The sequence below is a fragment of the Mixophyes fleayi genome, chromosome 1, assembly GCF_038048845.1.
Source record: "Mixophyes fleayi isolate aMixFle1 chromosome 1, aMixFle1.hap1, whole genome shotgun sequence".
In the NCBI taxonomy this organism is placed as follows: domain Eukaryota; kingdom Metazoa; phylum Chordata; class Amphibia; order Anura; family Limnodynastidae; genus Mixophyes; species Mixophyes fleayi.
In genome coordinates, this window is record NC_134402.1 from 299,102,213 (window position 1) to 299,121,974 (window position 19,762).

The 19,762-nt window shown below is 37.2% G+C and overlaps 1 protein-coding gene across 2 annotated transcripts in view; it reads right to left on the reverse strand.

Annotated features, from left to right (window-relative positions):
• SLC35D2 (solute carrier family 35 member D2) overlaps nt 1-19,762 on the reverse strand; it is a 79,329-nt gene that overhangs the window by 15,775 nt on the left and 43,792 nt on the right. For both annotated transcript variants that reach the window (XM_075211089.1, XM_075211088.1), the window contains exons 5-10: nt 19,563-19,634; nt 16,452-16,520; nt 15,835-15,937; nt 14,384-14,476; nt 5,905-5,972; nt 4,376-4,454 (exon numbers count right to left, since the gene is read on the reverse strand). In XM_075211089.1, the coding sequence (XP_075067190.1) occupies nt 4,376-4,454; nt 5,905-5,972; nt 14,384-14,476; nt 15,835-15,937; nt 16,452-16,520; nt 19,563-19,634 (484 nt within the window). The remainder of the gene's footprint in view (nt 1-4,375; nt 4,455-5,904; nt 5,973-14,383; nt 14,477-15,834; nt 15,938-16,451; nt 16,521-19,562; nt 19,635-19,762) is intronic.

The window sequence follows — 19,762 nt, forward strand, 5'->3', positions numbered from 1 at the left end:
AGTTTTGAGAATGACACAAGCATTGGTTTTCACAAAGTTTGCTGCTTCAGTGTTTTTAGACCTTTTTGTCAGATGTTGCTATGATATATCGAAGAAAAACTACAAGCATTTTATAAGTGTCAAAGGCTTTTATTGACAATTACATTATTTTTATGCAAAGAGTCAATATTTGCAGTGTTGACCCTTCTTTTTGAAGACGTCTGAATTCGTCCTGGCATGCTGTCAATCAACTTCTGGGCCACATACTGACTGATGGCCGCCCATTCTTGCCTAATCAATGCTTGGAGTTTGTCAGAATTTGTAGGGGGTTTTTGTCCACGCGCCTCTTGAGGATTGACCACAAGTTCTCAATGGGATTAAGGTCGGTGGAGTTTCCTGGTCATGGACCCAAAATTTCGATGTTTTGATCCCTGAGCCCCTTAATTATCATTTTTGTCTTATGGGAAGGTGCTCCATCATGCTGGAAAAGGCATTGTTCTACACTAAACTGTTCTTGGATGGTTAGGAAAACTTGTTCTTTGAGGATGTTTTGGTACCATTCTTTATTCAGGACTGTGTTCTTAGGCAAAATTGTGAGTGAGCCCACTCCCTTGGCTGACAAGCAACCCCATGCATGAATGGTCTCAGAATGCTTTACTGTTAGCATGACACAGGACTGATGGTAGCACTCACTTTTCCTTCTCTGGACAAGCGTTTTTCCAGATGCCCAAAAAAATCTGAAAGGGGATTCATCAGAGAAAATGACTTTACACCAGTCCTCAGCAGTCCAATCCCTGTACCTTTTGCAGAATATTAGTCTGTCCCTGATATTTTTCTTGGAGAGAAGTGGCTTCTTTGCTGGCCTTCTTGACACCAGGCCATCCTCCAAAACTCTTCACTTCACTGTGTGCGCAGATGCACTCAAAACTACCTGCTGCCATTCCTAAGCAAGCTCTGCACTAGAGTGCCCCGATCCCGCAGCTGAGTCAACTTTAGAAGACGGTTCTGGCGCTTGCTGGACATTCTTGGGCACCCTAAAGCCTTCTTCACAACTATTGAGCCTCTCTCCTTGAAGTTCTTGATGATTCGATAAATGGTTGATTTAGGTGCAATCTTACTAGAAGCAATATGCTTGCCTGTGAAGCCCTTTTTGTGTAAGCAATGATGACTGTACGTGTTTCCTTGCAGATAACCATGGTAAACAGAGGAAGAACAATGATTTCAAGCACTACCCTCCTTTTAAAGCTTCCAGTCTGTTATTCTAACTCAATCAGCATGACAGAGTGATCTCCAGCCTTGTCCTCATCAACACTTTCACCTGTGTTAACGAGAGAATCACTGACCTGATGTTCTGAAATGTAGTGGAAATGTTGTTTTTGGGATAAAGTTCATTGTCATGGCAAAGAGGGACTTTGCAATTAATTGCAATTAATCTGATCACCATTCATGACATTCTGGAGTATATGTAAATTGCCATCATAAAAACTGAGACAGCAGACTTTGTGAAAAATAATATTTGTGTCATTCTCAAAACTTTTGGCCATGACTGTACACATAAGAATGCAAAAAATACATGTTGAATATACAATAAGTGCTTGCTAGTTATTTGTTGTGTTCTTATACTCTATAGTTGTAGATACATACCCATATAAATTTACCAAGAGGTTCTTTAACTATAATGGGCACCAAAGTTTAATGTGCAATTCCTAAATACTATGAACTGGTTCAGAAGTTTTTGAGGTGTTTGAAGTAAGGTTCAACTTTAGAAAAATTGTTCGAATTTTAACAATTAAGCCCTCCAGTAAGTTGACCTGTCACCAGAGGATCCGGTGCCCATTATTTATAATTTAGTGTCTTGAGCCCTAAACATAAACAAAAACCAAACAAACCTGTACCACCTGATGAGGAAGGGGAGATGCAACATGTGTAGGAAGCCGGCTAAGGAGAGAGCATGCAGCAATGTCAAGCTTTACTCACGGGGGCATATTTACTAAACCGGGTTTGAAACAGTGGAGATGTTGCCTATAGCAACCAATCAGATTCTAGCTGTCAATTTGTATAATGTACTAAATAAATGATAACTAGACTCTGATTGGTTGTTATAGGCCACATCTCCACTTTTTCAAATCTGCAATTTAGTAAATATTCCCCAAAATCTCAATGAAATTATTTGCATTTTGTGCATGCTACTATGCAGGCAGTCTCCCAGGTTCATGGAGAATAGAGGCAGAAAGCATTATTTTGTTTGCTTTGTTAAACAAAATTGCAAAGAATATACTTAATTATGTCATCAATCATAATTATCAGTGATTACATGAGTAAATATCTGCTATAAGGAGACCTTAGGCCTACAGATAGTTACAGAACTATTCAAGGGATTATAATAAAATTTACAGTAAAAGTTACATTATTTTAAGATTAAAAATGATTTAACTTTATTTATGATAATATTGGTATAAAATGCTGTCAAACAACAAACATATTGAACATCAAAGATGGCCTAATCACAATGCTATATAATTTTTATGTAGTAAATGCTGCCATTTTTGAGTTGCACATATGCACAACAGTCTTTCCAACTCAATACCTGTGGTTTATGCTGATGCATCATTGGTTACACAGAAGTTAAACAGCATGTTTTCTCATACTCCCTTCTTCTACACTACATTATAATTTAAGTCTGGGGCTTACAACAACTGAAGGATAAGTCTACCTTTATGGACATTTTTAGTGATTAACTGTGACAAATAGTCTTTTGGCGTCTATTCCACATATAATCATTAGCTAAATACTCTCTCTAGCGGAGTGTGTTTAGCACTTATCTTTGCTTCAGCATTCCATCTTCAATGGGTTTGGCATATGCAAGATTATGGCTCTACCCAGCTCCCATGAGGCTTGATAGGGTCTAGCAGACCCTGGTGATGAATTTTATCCAGGAAGCAGAAGTAGATCAGTACCCACATTTTTCACATGCTCTTAGCAGGGTGATTGTATAACCCAATGCTGAATCAAATGGATAATGGCTTCATGATTAGAACCTAAAGCTGCCAATGTCATTTTACATGGCACTCAGCATGCATATATGAGTCCCTTCTCCCACAGTACTATATACACACAGCAATTTAACTATTTAGACTTTTTTTATTCTAAACTTCTAAACATAAAATAAACAAGACATATATAAATAAATAAATATGTATGCATTAGCTATTATACTGTGTTTTATTTGTTCTATAGCTTTAAAAGAAATCAACATATGTCCTCTCGTTTACCTATTGCGAGGGCCCCACACAGTCTGACACCTATCCATGTTGTCAGTGGAAATTTCTTGGAGTCTCTAAATCTAATGTCAGTCTGCTACTTAGTGTTCCTCACACCAATTAGATTATAAGCTCATTAGGACAAGGCCATCTTTACTGTGTAATTTTATTTCATTTGTTCGTATTATAATCTCCTCAATGTGCAGTGCTAACATTACAATAATCAAGAAATATTTTTGATGTGAGCAAAAACATTTTTCCAGTCTAATACTATACTCAGAGCCGTAACTTAGAATTCTAGCGCCCTGGGCGAGAAAGAAAAATGCCGCCCCCCTATCCCTCAATTTTAACCAAATTAACCTAAAATATTCCTAAATTGCGCCCCCCTTCAGCGTTGCGCCCTGGGCGGTCGCCCCTATCGCACAGCCCTAGTTACGGCCCTGACTATACTCCCATTGTTATTACGCATGTACTTCAAATCTCAAACATACAGTGCTGATCAATTGCTTTGCTGATTGGTCAAATGTATCAATATCTGTATAAATATATACTTGATGGCAAAACCTATGTGTCAGCCAATCTGCATTAACCTTCACAAATTTTTTGCAGCATCATACATTATGAACTTAGCAAGGGACATGGATGTATATAAACACATGAGTACTACTGATCTAAATTTTCATCCATGTAAGTGGATCTGTCCAGCATGCTGTCTGTTCTATCCCTTAAAGAAAGAAAATACCTTAATAGGTATGCACCATTCACATATTAAAGGAGAGTAAATGAAAAAGTGGACATATTATAACCATTATTCATCTTGGTACAAATAGGTATTATCATAATACATGATATAGAAATAATAAAGGACAAGATGAGTACAGGTTAACATATTTCTACATGTTCCTTATTTTTACATTTTGTATCATGACCCAATGCATTTGCATATTATATCTTAATGTATTACATTATTATTATTATTTCTTTCAGAAAACATAATTTGTGTTATTAGCTCCCCAATTTACTAGATGTGGAGGATTTTTAATCAGTACAGGAGGGTTTAGTTGTGCTCTAAGTTTGTGGAAAGCCTTCTCCCTAACCACATACATTTAGATTTTCAAAATACACTTTATATTTACCTTGAGTGAACCAACAACTGTTGTTGTAAGCGCTGAGTTATAGTAACTGCAGAGCACTATTGCATAGAGCAGCAAAAATCTGTAAAGGAAGAGCACATATTTAAATATTTGGAAGTGGGAACAAGAATCTATTCTCAAACATCATATATGTGACAGACAATTTCCTCAACAATGTAAAGTATGCAGTCCCCACACAAGTCTTCTCATTGCAAATATTTATTGTTGCTCTACATTACGGTTCTGATGGTAACCTCACTTTCATCAGGTCGTCATAAGGAACCACTGAACATTTGATATGAAGCAATGTTAAATAATTGTAAGAAGAAGACTGGCATGCGGGTTACATATTTTATATTGTTGGCACTTAGTGTGGGTTCTGACATTCAACTGTCTTCCAGCAACTATAATGCTGGATAATAGAAGTATGAATGGATAATGAATTATATTTGGACATAAATGAAAGACACTTGCTAAACCAATTTGTTTTACTACACTACACAAACCTTAGAATTACAACACAGAATTAATAGACATTGTTAATAGACATAACATTTTTAAGTGTCAGATGAGAAGTACATCCTCAATATAAATTTCAAATGGATCCATCATTCATGTAGTTTTATTAAAATATTACCATTTAGCAATCTAATATTTTTATTACTTGTGCATGTATCCAATAAACATAAAAAGAAGTGCAATTACATTAAAAAGGGCTGGTTTCAGCTTAGTCCAGTGCCTGCAGTCGGCACATTTTGCAGGACTGGGGATCTGTGCAGTGTTGCTGGTGATTTATAGAAAGGGGATGAGGATCTGTGTGACTAAGAGTCTGTACAATATGATTTTTTGTATGTGCACTGCGTCTGCAGCTCTGTGAAACGTAGCTTCAGGGATATTGCTGACTCCCCTAACTAAATGATTTGATAAAATCCTGTGTTTGTAACTGGGTTTTCAATCTTTCATATTATATATATCTTTCATATATGTCAGTAAAAGTTCAAGGAGGTATTGCCAATTTATATCCAGGGCTTGTGGAACCAGTGGAGTACTATTATCATATTATTATGCTACCTGCTACTTAACTTTACTCTTTTTATTGTGGTTATATTTGCCTGCTAATATATTGGCAATTGAAATAATTTGCATATTAACCATACCAGTAATGTTATAAAAACCTACTTATGCCAACTATTCTTGGTACAGATTTGTATTTTTTTGTATTTTGTTCAGCTTTTGGTGGCATAACATAGTCACCAAGTGTTAAAGGTGGAAGAGGTCAAAGAGATAAAAAAAAAAACGGTTATTTCAAGCTGCAGACCAAATTGGGAGTAATTTCCTGTACTCAGTCCAACAAAATTGTGCACATTACCGAACACTTTAAAATCCAAATCAGTTGAAGTCTGAGGTCATGCAAAATCTCTGCCCCCTAAAGTTTTATTTTACTGGTACTGCTTATGAATTTCAGAAGTTTCCAACTATGCACAGCAATTATATTTATCAACAGAAACTACAGATAGACTCTGCCTACTTACCCCATCATGCACGAAAGAAAAAACTGAAATACAAATGAAGCATTTGTCCACCCGCTAAAATGTATTGCCTAAAAGAAAAGGAAAATACATATAGATTATATAAGATAGTATTCTACATATATGATATGATACATTAGTGGTTTTACTTAATAATGACATATATGAATGAGTTCATCAATTTATTAAAAGACAAAGCTAAAGAGGATTGTGGTTTTGGCCTCAATTCCGCCATCTGGGCTCCCAATCAAACGTACAGACTGTTGACACATTTTAAGTATTATTCTGTATAACATACAGAAAATATTCTCCCTGTTTTTGCGTGGGTTTTTTCTGGGTGCTCCGGTTTCCTCCCACACTCCCAAAAAAACATATTAGCAGGTTAATTGGCTGCTATTAAATTGACCTTAGTCTCATATGGTCTGTGTATGTAATTTAGATCATGCGGGGACTGATATGGGTGAGTTCTCTGTACAGTGCTGCGGAATTAGTGCTGCCTTATAAATAGCTGATGATGATGGTGAATTTTGCACCGGTTAGATCTTAAAGTATAAATACATTTCAACCATTTGGTGTAAACTTACCTGTCACGAGCGCCCAGCCTGTCCCAGAAACAGCAATCTGAACAGCTGGCCATGACTGGCGTCACCTTAATCACTTAGCAATGAATACACCTTTTCTGCCACCACGAAGGATTTATTATGGCGTCCTTACGTTCACCAGAACCACTTACAAATGTTTCACACTTAAATCACATACACATGTAGCATGAGCTTCCCGGGGCTTCATAAGTTCACAAAGAATCACAGAGAATACACTAGATTAAATTTATTTAATCTTAAAAATGTTTCCAAGGTTTATTTACAAAAATTAATAACAAGACATAAAATATGTTACACAAACGAGTTTCAGAAAATAAAATAGGAAATAAAATCTGAGTTTCTACTTAATAGTTAAGACCTGGGGGTAAATGTATCAAGCTGAGAGTTTTCCGGCGCAACCAATCAGATTCTAGCTGTCATTTACTTGTGCATTCTACAAAATGTCAGCTAGCATCTGATTGGTTGCTATAGGCAACATCTACACTTTTCAAATCCCCTGGAAAACTCTCAGCTTGATACATTTAACTCCTGATGTCTGAGGGAACACAATTGAGCAAAATGAGACATTTCAGTCTTGATAGACCCCTCATGAAAATGCACAATCTGATGTCTAAATCAGAAGATTTTAAACCTTTTGCCCTCACCCCCCACCTTTGGAGTTTAGCAGTCATAGGGGCATATTCAATTAGGGTTCCGGTTCGCGGCAACGCACGTTACCGAGAAAAGTGCGCGTTCTTGCCGTTATTACGGTACCGCAATAACGCAGATTTTCGTATGCAACCCTATGGGCTGCGAACGAAAATCCACGTTATTGTGGTAACGTGGATTAAGTTCGCGACCCGTTCCGGCGCGAATCCGCGAACCGGAACCCTAATTGAATATGCCTCATAGAACAGATTGATCTCCCAAATGTCACAGGGCTTTTCCCATGCTGCAGCCTCTTGTTGTTGCCGTATTTGATTTGGGTCTGCACATGTGCAGACCCATCTTTTATCTGTTCCTATTCCTTCCCATTGGACAGACACCTGGCTACTTTCATTCTCTGCCAGATCTTGAGTCTATTTCACTCTGTGTGGAAGTGACTTTCCCTAGCTCCTGTTTCCGTTACCTGCTGCAGAATATCTCACCCTTGGACCCAGTCTCCTGCTGCAGCCACCTGGACCTTTGTGTATACCTGCTGCAGAATATCTCACCTTCAGATCCAGTCTTCTGTTGCAAGCTACCTGGACCCTTGTGTATACCTACTGCAGTTTGTTTCACCTTCTGATCCAGTCTCCAGCTCCCAAGCTACCTGGACCTTTGTGTATACCTGCCGCAGATCTTCTCTCCTGACTATCTTGATTCCTTCTGGATTCTCTGTTCTTTTGCTTACAGACCATTGTATCCGTCGTATCTTCTTCCATTCTGCACTCTCCACTAGGTCTCGCTGAGTGCCCACCTAGAGGGCCGCAACCTGCGGGGCAGAAGCCGCCAAGCCCAAACTCCCTTGCGTGGATCACTGTGGGACGTTCTGTCCCATTAGACTCTGCTCCTCCCTGTAGGTGTCGCTGAACCTAGCAGGCTCAAAGGATCCTACAGATAGCCTGTGACATTTAGGTGTATAGATCCTGACAAATATGTATTTATATGTAAGTAAACCTAGATATCTAGCTATACTGATTATGAGATTGTAGAGTGATAACCAATTTTAAATATAAGGTTATCCTAGGACTTTCCAGATAAACTATTATAATAGGATTGGAAATATTTTTTTATTGTTAACAATACTCCTCTCTTTTATCACATACTTTAATTTAATTTTACTGTTTCTTTAATTAATCTGGATATTGCCAGATGATGAATTCTACTTTTTAATGTATACCAATAAAGTTAGAAACTTTTATCAATAATTGTGAGGTCTTGTGCACCCATAAGGTGACTAACTCATTTTTCTGTTCTTGTTTTGAAATATTCTGTATAACTTTTGCAATCTTCGCTCACTTTGTGGCTTGTTTATTTGCTTGTAAATCTGCTACTACTCTGTACACTGGCAACTGTTGTAATACTGTATTTAAAAACATACAATTCTTAAAAGAAGACAAAGCTGAAAGATCATTAAAGATAAAATGTAAATTGATCTAACATGGATAAGTCTATCCACACCTGCTGGGATGTTGAGCGTCAAACAATGAAATAACCATCAGTCTAATGCTGAAGATCCTACTATAGTAGTGGATGCCTATCCCATTGTCCTGAAACAGTAAGGGGTAAGAAAACCTCTGTAGCTGTGGGGATGGATGATTCTTTTCTGACTACCAACACTATATATAAACAATGGCAAAATGCGCATACAACCTGTAAAATACTGTATTGTGGCATAGATAAGAAGATATACTTCCAAGGTGTGCCGGAGTACAATACTTACAAAACAAATTAAAGGTAAAGAATCCTTATTCTTTCAGATAGATTAGAGATTGCAGTCTGTAGTCATTACAATCAGACTGCATGAGCAATGTTCAACCAAGGAGATAGACCCCAATGACTGATAGTCACTGTTACTTTGTATAGTACCAGCACAAATAATGCACCCACTAGTGGTCATAATATAGAATGCAGACTGGTAAATAAAAAACAGTTCTACAGTCCAGTAGTTTGAGTTCATGCAATTAAATGTAACACAGCAATTGTGATAATGCATTGAGGGCGCAGGTGCAGTCTGATGAACCGGCTCTAAAACCAAAATGTAGAATACATACATGCATAGTTTAGCAACATCAAAAGATAAAAAGCTAGATCCAATTCACCAATTTTAATGCAGTAATAGACATTTCCCGCAGCCCATGTTAGGTTCAGAAAGATCTCCACTCTTAGTTAAAGTCCAATATGCAATCAATGAATGCACAGCAGTATACAATTAAATCCTAAGTCCCCAGTCTGACATATAGAGAATAGATGAATAGTGTGCAGGTTGCAGTCAAAGTCTAGTGTAAAGTAAAAACTTAAGCGGCATCCAAACTCATAGGGCAGTACCCAGAGTTCAAACCTGGAATTGAATATACAGGAAATAAATAAGCAATGGTGGACTCACATCCAGGATCCGGGATTTCAGTAATGAGTAATCAGCGATCAGACTCACAGCCAGTCTCTGGTTTACAAACTCTGTTAAGCTGTGGTCAATGTATAATGCCAAGGACTGATACTCAGGAGACTTAGCAACATTTAAACTTTTTACAAAGTACATCAAGCAAGGAGTTGGCAATGCTAAAATTCATGACTAATATTCAGTTCACAAGTAGGGATATGCAGCGATCAAAAAGTAAAGCCCGGATCAGATACTCAGAAGGCACACAGGGAAATAATTTAATCTCACAGTCAAAGTCCGGGGTTTGAAATGGTGAGCAATAGCAGTGGTAAGAGTTCAAAGTCATAGTCAAATTCATAGCCAAGGTCTAGTACAGAACTGCAGAGAAACTGGAAACGCTAGACACTGATTCAAGGCACTCAATAATCTGGAAACTCATACCTGCTGTTTCCAGATATTCAGAAACACAGATGAATATCCAACACCTGTGCTGACATCACTGCTCATTAGGACACCCTCTGTTTACCTGCCCCAATTTGGAAGGTAGTGTAGCAAAAAGATGTGATTTATACCTCTGACAGTTTTCTAGCCAGACTAGTCTTAGCAACATAAGTAGTCCATGCATTTACAAAGTTATTGTGGTTTGAAGAAGCTAGATGCAGTAGTCAGCCACCTGGTCATGCCTTGGAGTCCAGGGTCCTCCCCCACAAGATAATAAGCGTGTGCAACCATACATATGTGCAGCGCAGGATAAAGTCCAGTGAGGCATGTGTATGTTAGGACTGTGACCCAGTACAGACCTACAGGGGAAAGGAAGTAGGGAGAGCTAAGAGTAAGGCTTATGAGAGGGCCTAATGACGCTTATTTATGTTTGCAGAGAGGCAGCAGAGACTGAGAGACAAGAGTATAAAGCATCTGTATTAGTAAGGGCTGAAGTAGCGAGTCAGTACTCCCCATAGTGGCTAGGTTTATTATTTTTGATGCAAGTTTACCTTGGTTGCAAATAAAAAGCACTTTTATGTTGAAAAGTGTCAGGATTCCCAAAATGAAGACCACGGAGAGTAGTGCAAATGAAACGGAGTGTCTTTATTTTAAACACAGGTCACGCAGATAAAAATAAGATGGCAAAAATGGTTATGCAGTTAGAAAAGTCCATATAAACAGAATCATCATCATCATCATCATCATCAACATTTATTTATATAGCGCCAGCAAATTCTGTAGCGCTTTAAAAAGCATAGCATGATTACCAGGTGTGCGGAGGAACAGAATTACCAAGTTTAGCTGGGAAGCTGGAGATGCTGAATATCAGGTACAATAGGTTAACTGCAGGAACAGGTTTGTCAGGATAAACAGGTTTAGCTGGAGATGCTGGATAGCAGGCACGACAGGTTAACTGCAGGCACAGGTTTGTCATGATAACCAGGTTTAGCTAGGAAGCTGGAGACATTGTATATCAGGTACAATAGGCTAACTGCAGGTACAGGTTTGTCAGGATAACCAGGTTTAGCTGGGAATCTGGAGATGATGAATATCAGGCACAATAGGTTAATTGCAGGTACAGGTTTGTCAGGACAATCATGTTTAGCTGGGAAACTGGAGATTCTGAATATCAAGCACAATAGGTTAACTGCAGGTACAGGTTTGCCAGGATAACCAGGTTAGTTGGGAAGCTGGAGTCCAAGCACAATGGGAGGACTGCAGGAACAGGATCAGACAGAAGGAAGGTCAGGCATGCCAGGGTCAGAAGACATAGATCCACAATAATACCAGGGAGAAGACAGGAGAAAATTCAAAGAAGCAAGGGTCTAGGTCACAAGCAAAGGTGCATTTCTGAGTCAGAAAATCAGAATGGCTATGGCCGTTGGAATGTCGACATTGTGAGTGTCGATAGTCACATTTTGGTGTTGACAGTCTGACCATCAACAGATTCACTGTCGACAGATCATACCCAACCCGAAATTTGCCCACATTGTTATAGTGCAAGTGAAACACCTGCACCCATAGTGTCACTTAAAGTTATTACAGTTAATTGTAATCTTAAACTTTACTGTATGTTGTCACTTGAACACACATAGGCTAGAACTGAAACTTGATGCAAGTTAACTCTCTTGAGAGCAGGAATTCTGAATCTTTTAAAAATTACACTAATGTTTAAAATATCATACCTCCTTTCATACCAGGACTTTGCTGTGGCGAAAAAAAAACAGTGTAGTTAAAATTAACAGCAACGCAGAGGCAGAAAATTGATGGAGGGCCAGCCTAAGTTATACTTAGCTGGCAAATTCCAATATGGGTTCAACCTCCCCATGTAGACTTTAATCCCTGAATATTAGCGATGTGCCTACATGTAACCAATCTGATCACCTTCCTGTGAAGTAAATAATGAGATTGGTCACAGTTTATATGATTAGGTGCTGGATTAACAATGCCTGTAAGTAAATATTAGATAGAATGTACTTTATGTGCACTTTGGAGATGATGCTAAATCGCATATGCATCCATCATCATCATCTATTTATATAGCACCACTAATTCCGCAACGCTGTACAGAGAACTCACTCACATCACTCCCTGCCCCATTGGAGCTTACAGTCTAAATTCCCTAATATACACACACACACAGACAAAGAGAGACACTAAGGTCAATTTAATAGCAGCAAATTAACCTACTAGTATGTTTTTGGGGTGTGTGAGAAAACCAGAGCACCCGGAGGAAACCCACGCAAACACGTGGAAAACATACAAACTCCACACAGATAAGGCCATGGTCAGGAATTGAACCCAGTGCTGTGAGGCAGAAGTGCTGTTGAAAAATGAATCTCTAAAAAGTCTCACATAAATCAGTGTATTTACACCCAAAGCTGAGGCATACACATTGGCAAGATGCAGTTCTGTACCAGTTGCATATGTCAGGCATACACAGCTCAATCATTTACTTAAAGGTGTGATTTAAATCAAAATAATAAATACCCCAGTATGATACAGAAAATATAACATTCCTTCTCATGTATGAGTAGCAAAAAAATTAAAAACTACGCACATAAAATCGTATAATACATGCAAAAAGAAAACACCCATCAGCTTCAGAGGTGAATTCACAATCATCCAATCAGAAGTGGCTAGCTAGTTTTGGCAACTGTTGACATCATCAGCTTGTATTTGCACCAGCCACTAGGCACCTGCAATGGATACAGCTACTGGCAGGCGCATTTGCATCTCTGTACATATCTGCATTTGTTCGTGTTACTGTATTTGACCTACGTTAGACTGCCCCTTACCTTCCCCATTCTGCAATTCCAGTGGCATGCAGGTGCAAGTGTCAGATTAGAGTAAATCTGCATATGCGCAATAGGAATTTGTGGATTTTATGAAACACAAATAGGCATACCAAAAAAAAAACAAAAAACATATGTACAATAGGTACATGTGTAAGAAATACAGAATCCTCCAAAAGTAGCCACAGACTGATTTTACAAGGGCAGTTTAAAAAACTGGAATGTGGGCACATTCTTTATACTGTGCAATGTGGACATTTAGGTTCATTTGCACAAAATATTTGGGCACATCAGTAACACAGTATGACATCATTTCAACAATAACCTGCAACCTTTCAATCCTTCTGGCATTCTTTTCAATGCTTTAATTTTTGATTCTGAGTTAATTGTTAGTTTGTATTAATATGTCAAATGAGGATTGCTATTATATATACAAATGTTCTTTGGATGTACAAAATAAATAACAAACTTTAAATTATAAAAAAAGAAGAGACAGAATTCTGAAAAGGTTGATCTTGAAGAACTGTTTTCTTTTCTAATACTTGCTGCATAAATACAGTAAATAAGGGAGGAGGCACCTCAATATTAGTGTCAGAGCACAAACTGAACACTTTCTGGTCACTTCAAAGAGTTTGTTTTTCAAAAATGCATGAAAATTCCTTTGCAATCTCTACAAGGTGCACTCAATGAATGGGTATTTTCAGTAGAAGGGGTTAAGGGGCTGTGTAGCACTTAAGATGTGCTAAGCATAACCTTGGGATGTAGCCACACCCCCATTGGGAAGTGATAAAAACCCCATTGGGAAGTGGCTGTGACCCCTTTGTGTCATGGCCATGACCCCCATCGTGACTCCACCCTGATATGTGTCCCAATTTGATCCATTGCAATGCTTGGAGCTATGAATTGTTTCCTAAGTATTGTCACTGTTTGTTATGGGGTTTATAACCTGCCTATCAAAAAGCTGTGACTGTCTGAGAGGACAAACTTGGGGACACATTAGTCAGAACCTCAAAGTGTAAGCTTGGCAGGTATGAATCTGTAGGACATGCTGTAATCTAGAAATTTATATTGAATCAATCATCCAGATTATAACTGAAGGACATTAGTCATTTTAACACCTAGTAGCTAATTACGTGGATTATAGTTTGTCCCAATGGTATAGTTACATACAATGGAAAAAATCTTAAATACTATCATGATATTAGAATGCAATCTCTAATGAACCATAGGCTCTATTTAAATATTTATTATCAGTTACTTATATAGATCCTACATGGACCTACATGACCCTTCATTGAGATACTACATCCATCTGATTGGATATATATACTATATGTTTTTCATTTGAAGCTCAAGTTAACAGTGACTGATGTCCTAGGAATACATGAGAAAGAGACTTGACACTGACAAAATAACATAACATTCATTCAGTTACACCAATATATGATCAAAATAAATTGTAGCTTCAATTTCTATTTTGTCATCGACCTGTAATAAACTTGGTACATTATTATTATAATACATGTATATAAACCACTTACTGTCTCAAGTTCTCCAGTAACAAAAGTAAAGATCAGTGTAGGTAAAATCATGAAACTGGCATTGTAAAAAAGAACCCCATATTTGCCCAATTCCTGTAAAATAAAACAAGAGAAAAGGAAAATAAAAATAGAAATAAATGAGAAAATAATTAGAAATAAATATGCTCACATGCTGAATATAAAAGCCAAAACAATGAATGAAGACTATACTGTTATTTCCACATTAAACATAGACAGTTTGCAGATCTGAATGAAGCATAAAAGCATTGAATGTTGCAGATAAAGACCAATTGAGACATCAAAATCTACTTTACTGCCTATATTCACAATAGACGTATATTGCCCCTCGCATGATTAAAGGACAAATAAACCAAAACTGAAAAAAAAAAATTTCATGGACTATACTAAGTGAAATCCAGTCCCTGAAAGTTATATACAGTGGTTCCAGAGTTCAGGCTCTCCGTCTGGTCCTATGTGTGCCTGACGCTTCTCCCATTTACTGTATGGTCCCTCACGCAGTACCTTGCCAATGGACCACTGAAAACCAGATACTATACTTTAAATTCGTTCACTGTATTTTATCTACATCTGCTGCAAGTTTGATCCAAGCACCTACTTCTCTTTGTGTAAAATAATATTTGCTACTAGGGTTCCTCTATTTTGTGACATTAGAGGATATTTACAAAACTGCAAAACATCTGCCACCCACAGTGCAGATGTAAATTTAGCTTTTTCTGGCACAAATCCGACCTGTAAGGATGCAAAATTTTGCATATTCTGAGTTATAGGAAGTGGGCTCAACATGATGTTGCTTTTTGAATGCAGGCTAGGTGAATAACAGTACATAATTATGTAGCCACATGTAAAAAGATATATTTTAGCGAGATGAGATTACATAAATGAGAAAAAATGAGTCGAGAATGCACATTTAGTTAAGCGTCCCCAGTGTAACGTGAAGGTCATAGAGCATTTTATTTGACTTGATGTTTATACGTCTTCACCATACACTTTTCATAGAATGCAAAGGCTGTGTAATATTGAACAAATAATAATCAGGGCCTGATTTTGAGTTAGTAGCAAAGCAAAGAAAAAGAGCAACTTTGCACCTGGACACCATGTAACAATACAAGGGGTACAAATTGTCTTATTTTTTTGCACACAAGGGAAATACTGCCTGTTTTTTTCATGTAGCACATATATACTTGATAGCTTTATATTTACAATAAAATTAAAGTTGATCTATGACATGCCGTATTCCAACTATAAATCTGTCCCTACATTTTAAATTTACCTCCCCTATAAAGCAACATGGTTTTGCCAACGTGCAAATTTGCTCCTTTTCTTTTATTTTGCTCCTAACTCAAAATCAGGCCCTCAGTGTTTTGTATTTTATGCAGATCAACATTTTTTTCTAACCCATCACCAATGTAAACTTTGTCAGTAATAATTACCTTGGGATCAATTTTCTCCTTAATATAAACCCCATATGCAGCTGTGAATAAGTCATTCAACAATACAATGGTGTATCCTTCTAAATTAAAAGAAAGATCAAAACTGGAAAAAAAATGAAAATACTTACCAATGTAAACAATAGATACATAGAACAGCAAGTTAAATATAAATATAAAGAAAAACACAACAAATGTATTGCACAAAAATATAATGGCAATAAAGCAGTAAGAAAAAGCATAATTTCTAATGTTTAAATTAAAAAAGGACACGTATTCCACAAAATGTTTAAAAGTTTGTATTTTATGAAAATGGATTATGTAATAATTTCCACTAAATGCATTTTTAGTAATTTGCTAACGCTGATTATAAGATCACTAATTTTAATTAAACAAAAAAAGAAAATAGGAGGAAAGAAGGAGGTAGAAAGAAAACGGTATAGGACTGAAGTCCTGTATAATGAATAAACAAATCAGTGAATTAAGAAAGGAATGAGACAAATCCCACAATATCTAAACTCGCAAACAACCACAGAAATGACTAAATTAAACTAAACTAAATAGCTCTCTTAGAGGAAGAAAGATCAGACACAGAGAAAATGCACATGACAAAATCATACCTGGCTGCTATAAAAGCTCCAATTAAGATTGTTAACACGCTCATGGCAACAGAAAATGAATATTTTTTTCTGTGAGAAAAAAAAAATTATTACTTAGAGCGGGCATACTTTCCATCTAACAAAGTAATGTGATTTCATAAATTTAAATCCCCTTGTTCAGTGCTGTCCTAATATTTAAGTGAAGTGGGATGCGGTCCTTTTATATAGATGTGTTTAACACTACAACATTCCTGCATTACTTTGACAAGAGAATTACATCACTACTCTGTGCTTGTAGAGGACCCTGCACCTTCTGTAATCTAACTCTAAATCTGTGGCTTTCCACTTGCTGATATCTACCTCCCTACATCCTAACACTGTCACATACAACCCTGTCCTTACTAACATAATCACGAGTGGACAAACCACTCCTATAAGGTTAGCACATTCACATCCTGGAATACTCTGTGTGTGATGCTGTGTGCATTTTAATGATCTGATTGGCTATAGGTTGTTCTGTTATCACCTGTTTTAAAACTAGGGACATATGGACAAGCAGAATTTGACGAATAATAACAAAAAGGTACTCTGGCCCTAGTTAAATGTGCCTTAATGCTTGTGACATGCACCTTTGAATGGGCATAAGTTGTATCAGTGAAAAAAGGGTATGTGACTTCTGAAACTCAATGCAACACAATTTAAATAGAAGATTATTGCATTTAGAAACATGTTTACTGAAGTTGTCTAAGAGGGGGTCAGCAAAGGACATGCAGCCTTAATAATAACACATAGAGAAATAGATCACAACATACTGTACGTGGGTGATAATTCACATATTAAACATCAAAGTAACTGAGATTTAATAGTAAATGACAATGAACTTTGTTTAAGAACACTTTTTGTAACTTTGTAATTATTGTTTCCATTAAAATCACTTTTGGTTACAAGTTGAGCAAATATCATTGGTTTTGATGTTGTGAGTGCTATACCTCTGGGTGGAATTTGAGATATATCATTACAATATATGGTATTACATTCACACTAGCAACTAATAAACCAGCCCCAATGAAGCATGGTGGCAAGCATGAAACATGAAAGCCATGACATTACTGACTGCTGCCAGAGTTCCCTAAATGTAGACAGTTTTATGGAACAGGCAGATTCCAGTGTTTGGACTTTGTAGTGATCTCTACCTAACATGTGCAGATGATACGCCAATGTGGATAAATAAGAAAGTATTGGAGGTGATAACAGAAATGGAGAGCATTTAAATTGCTAAAACTAGAAAAGACAAAAAATGCATTATGGAAACACAAAAAAGTCTTTTCATAGAGGAGAGAAGGCATGTACCCTGATGTGAGCAGGGCAGGGCATCGAGACATATGGTTACAAAACCAAGGAATTTTGCACTGGACATTGATTGCACTTCATAAATGACATCACGGTGTTTAATCAATACCTAGAGCTGCTCTGCTGTATTCCTCTCTTTACTCATATTAGTTTTATCAGCAATACATAACATTGATCACATTACACTCAGCACCACTTGTTCACTTGGCCCCACCCAAGCCCCTGTACCATGGAACTTGTTTTATCATCCTATCAGAAAATATAGCAGAGTGAAAGACTGACAACTTTTCTATCTCTCATTTTAAAAAATACATATTTATCTACTTAATGACCAATGGTTTTCACCCCTTCATAACCAGACATATATTTGGGATGACTTTTCAATATTTATTTTTTTAATCCAGTAGTTTCTATTGGAATTTTCGGTACAGATATTAACAAACCAAAGAAAAATAATACAAAATAAAACATTACAAAACAAAAAAGGACTTGTGGTGTATTAGTGGAGAGGGTGCCCGGGAGCCATGGCCAAAATACACAAGGCATGAGGGGGTGGGGGGGTGACTTTTCTATTTTTAGTATGAATAAGCAAATATTAAAAAGTTGCTTAGGAATAATATACACTATATAAAATAAAAAAAATAAACATACTGGAATACATATATCCAAATAAATAAATCCCTTTTTGAACTCTGACCTGACAAACTGATCTACTGTCCCTATGTTGGAAGTGTATTAAAGAGGAAGATCATTCACATTTTCTTCAAATGAGTACCCCCTAAGTCAATGCTGTACAATCATTTATATATAGAGGGATCAGCAGCAGCTATTTATATAGCACCACTAATTCAGCAGCGCTGCACAGAGAACTCACTCACATCAGCCCCTGCCCCATTGGAGCTTACAATCTAAATTCCCTAACACACACACATAGAAACAGAGAGACTATGGTCAATTTGAGAGCAACCAATTAGTCTACTAGTATGTTTTTGGAGTGTGGGAGGAAACTGGAGCACCCAGAGGAAACCCACGCAAACAAGGAGAGAACATACAAACTCCCCACAGATAAGACAGATGGTCAGATGGTCAGGTATCGAACTCATGACCCTAGCGCTGTGAGGCAGAAGTGCTAACCACTAAGCCACCATGCTTACATAGGTTATAACAATGTTGCAAGTCAAACGTTACTAAAACAAGTTGGAAGTATGAATAAATTTCATAGAGAGAAGAATTCTTTGCCCCACAATCTTCATTTTGAAACGTGTTTTCCATAACTAATCTGTGCTGTTGGGGGACATAAGAGGACTGCACCAAACATGTAGCATACAATAAGCAGACAGCAATGATCCATAACACATTATATAATACATGAAAAACAAAATAATACAAAGACCAGACAAATAATACACAGATAACTCGGTAATGCAGATTAAGTTATCTATGGGACAGTTAGTGAGAGTGATGGCAAAACGTGAAGTAGGCCTGTTCTCAAGAAAACAGGGCTAGCTAAGCAGGCCTAAAGGGACAGAGGGCGATGGAATAGTAAAAGGAGAATATGAGGAAAGAGGGCCCTGCTTGTCAGAGCACACATCCTAAAGGGAAGGGGAAGACACAAACAAGCTGGTAGCGAGTGGGGGAGTGGAGGTAATAGCTGAGGTAAAGGAGTTAGGAGGAGGGAAGATAGGCTTGAATAAATAATCATGACACTGCCCTGTCTTCACTTACTCAGAAATACAAGAGGACAAGTCACTGTCATTTTTAATGAATAAAAAGTATAATTACCTTAGAACGATCATTTCAAGGATCAGAGTAAATATAATTGAAAATTTACGGAGAACTGTAAACATTGGCAAGCTGAAAAGACATAATTAAAAATATATATAGATTATATTCATCTTGAAATTATTTTTAGATTAATAAAGTGTTACAGACATCACAAGTAACTGCTGAGAAATCTATATTTAATAAGTTTGTCCCATGAA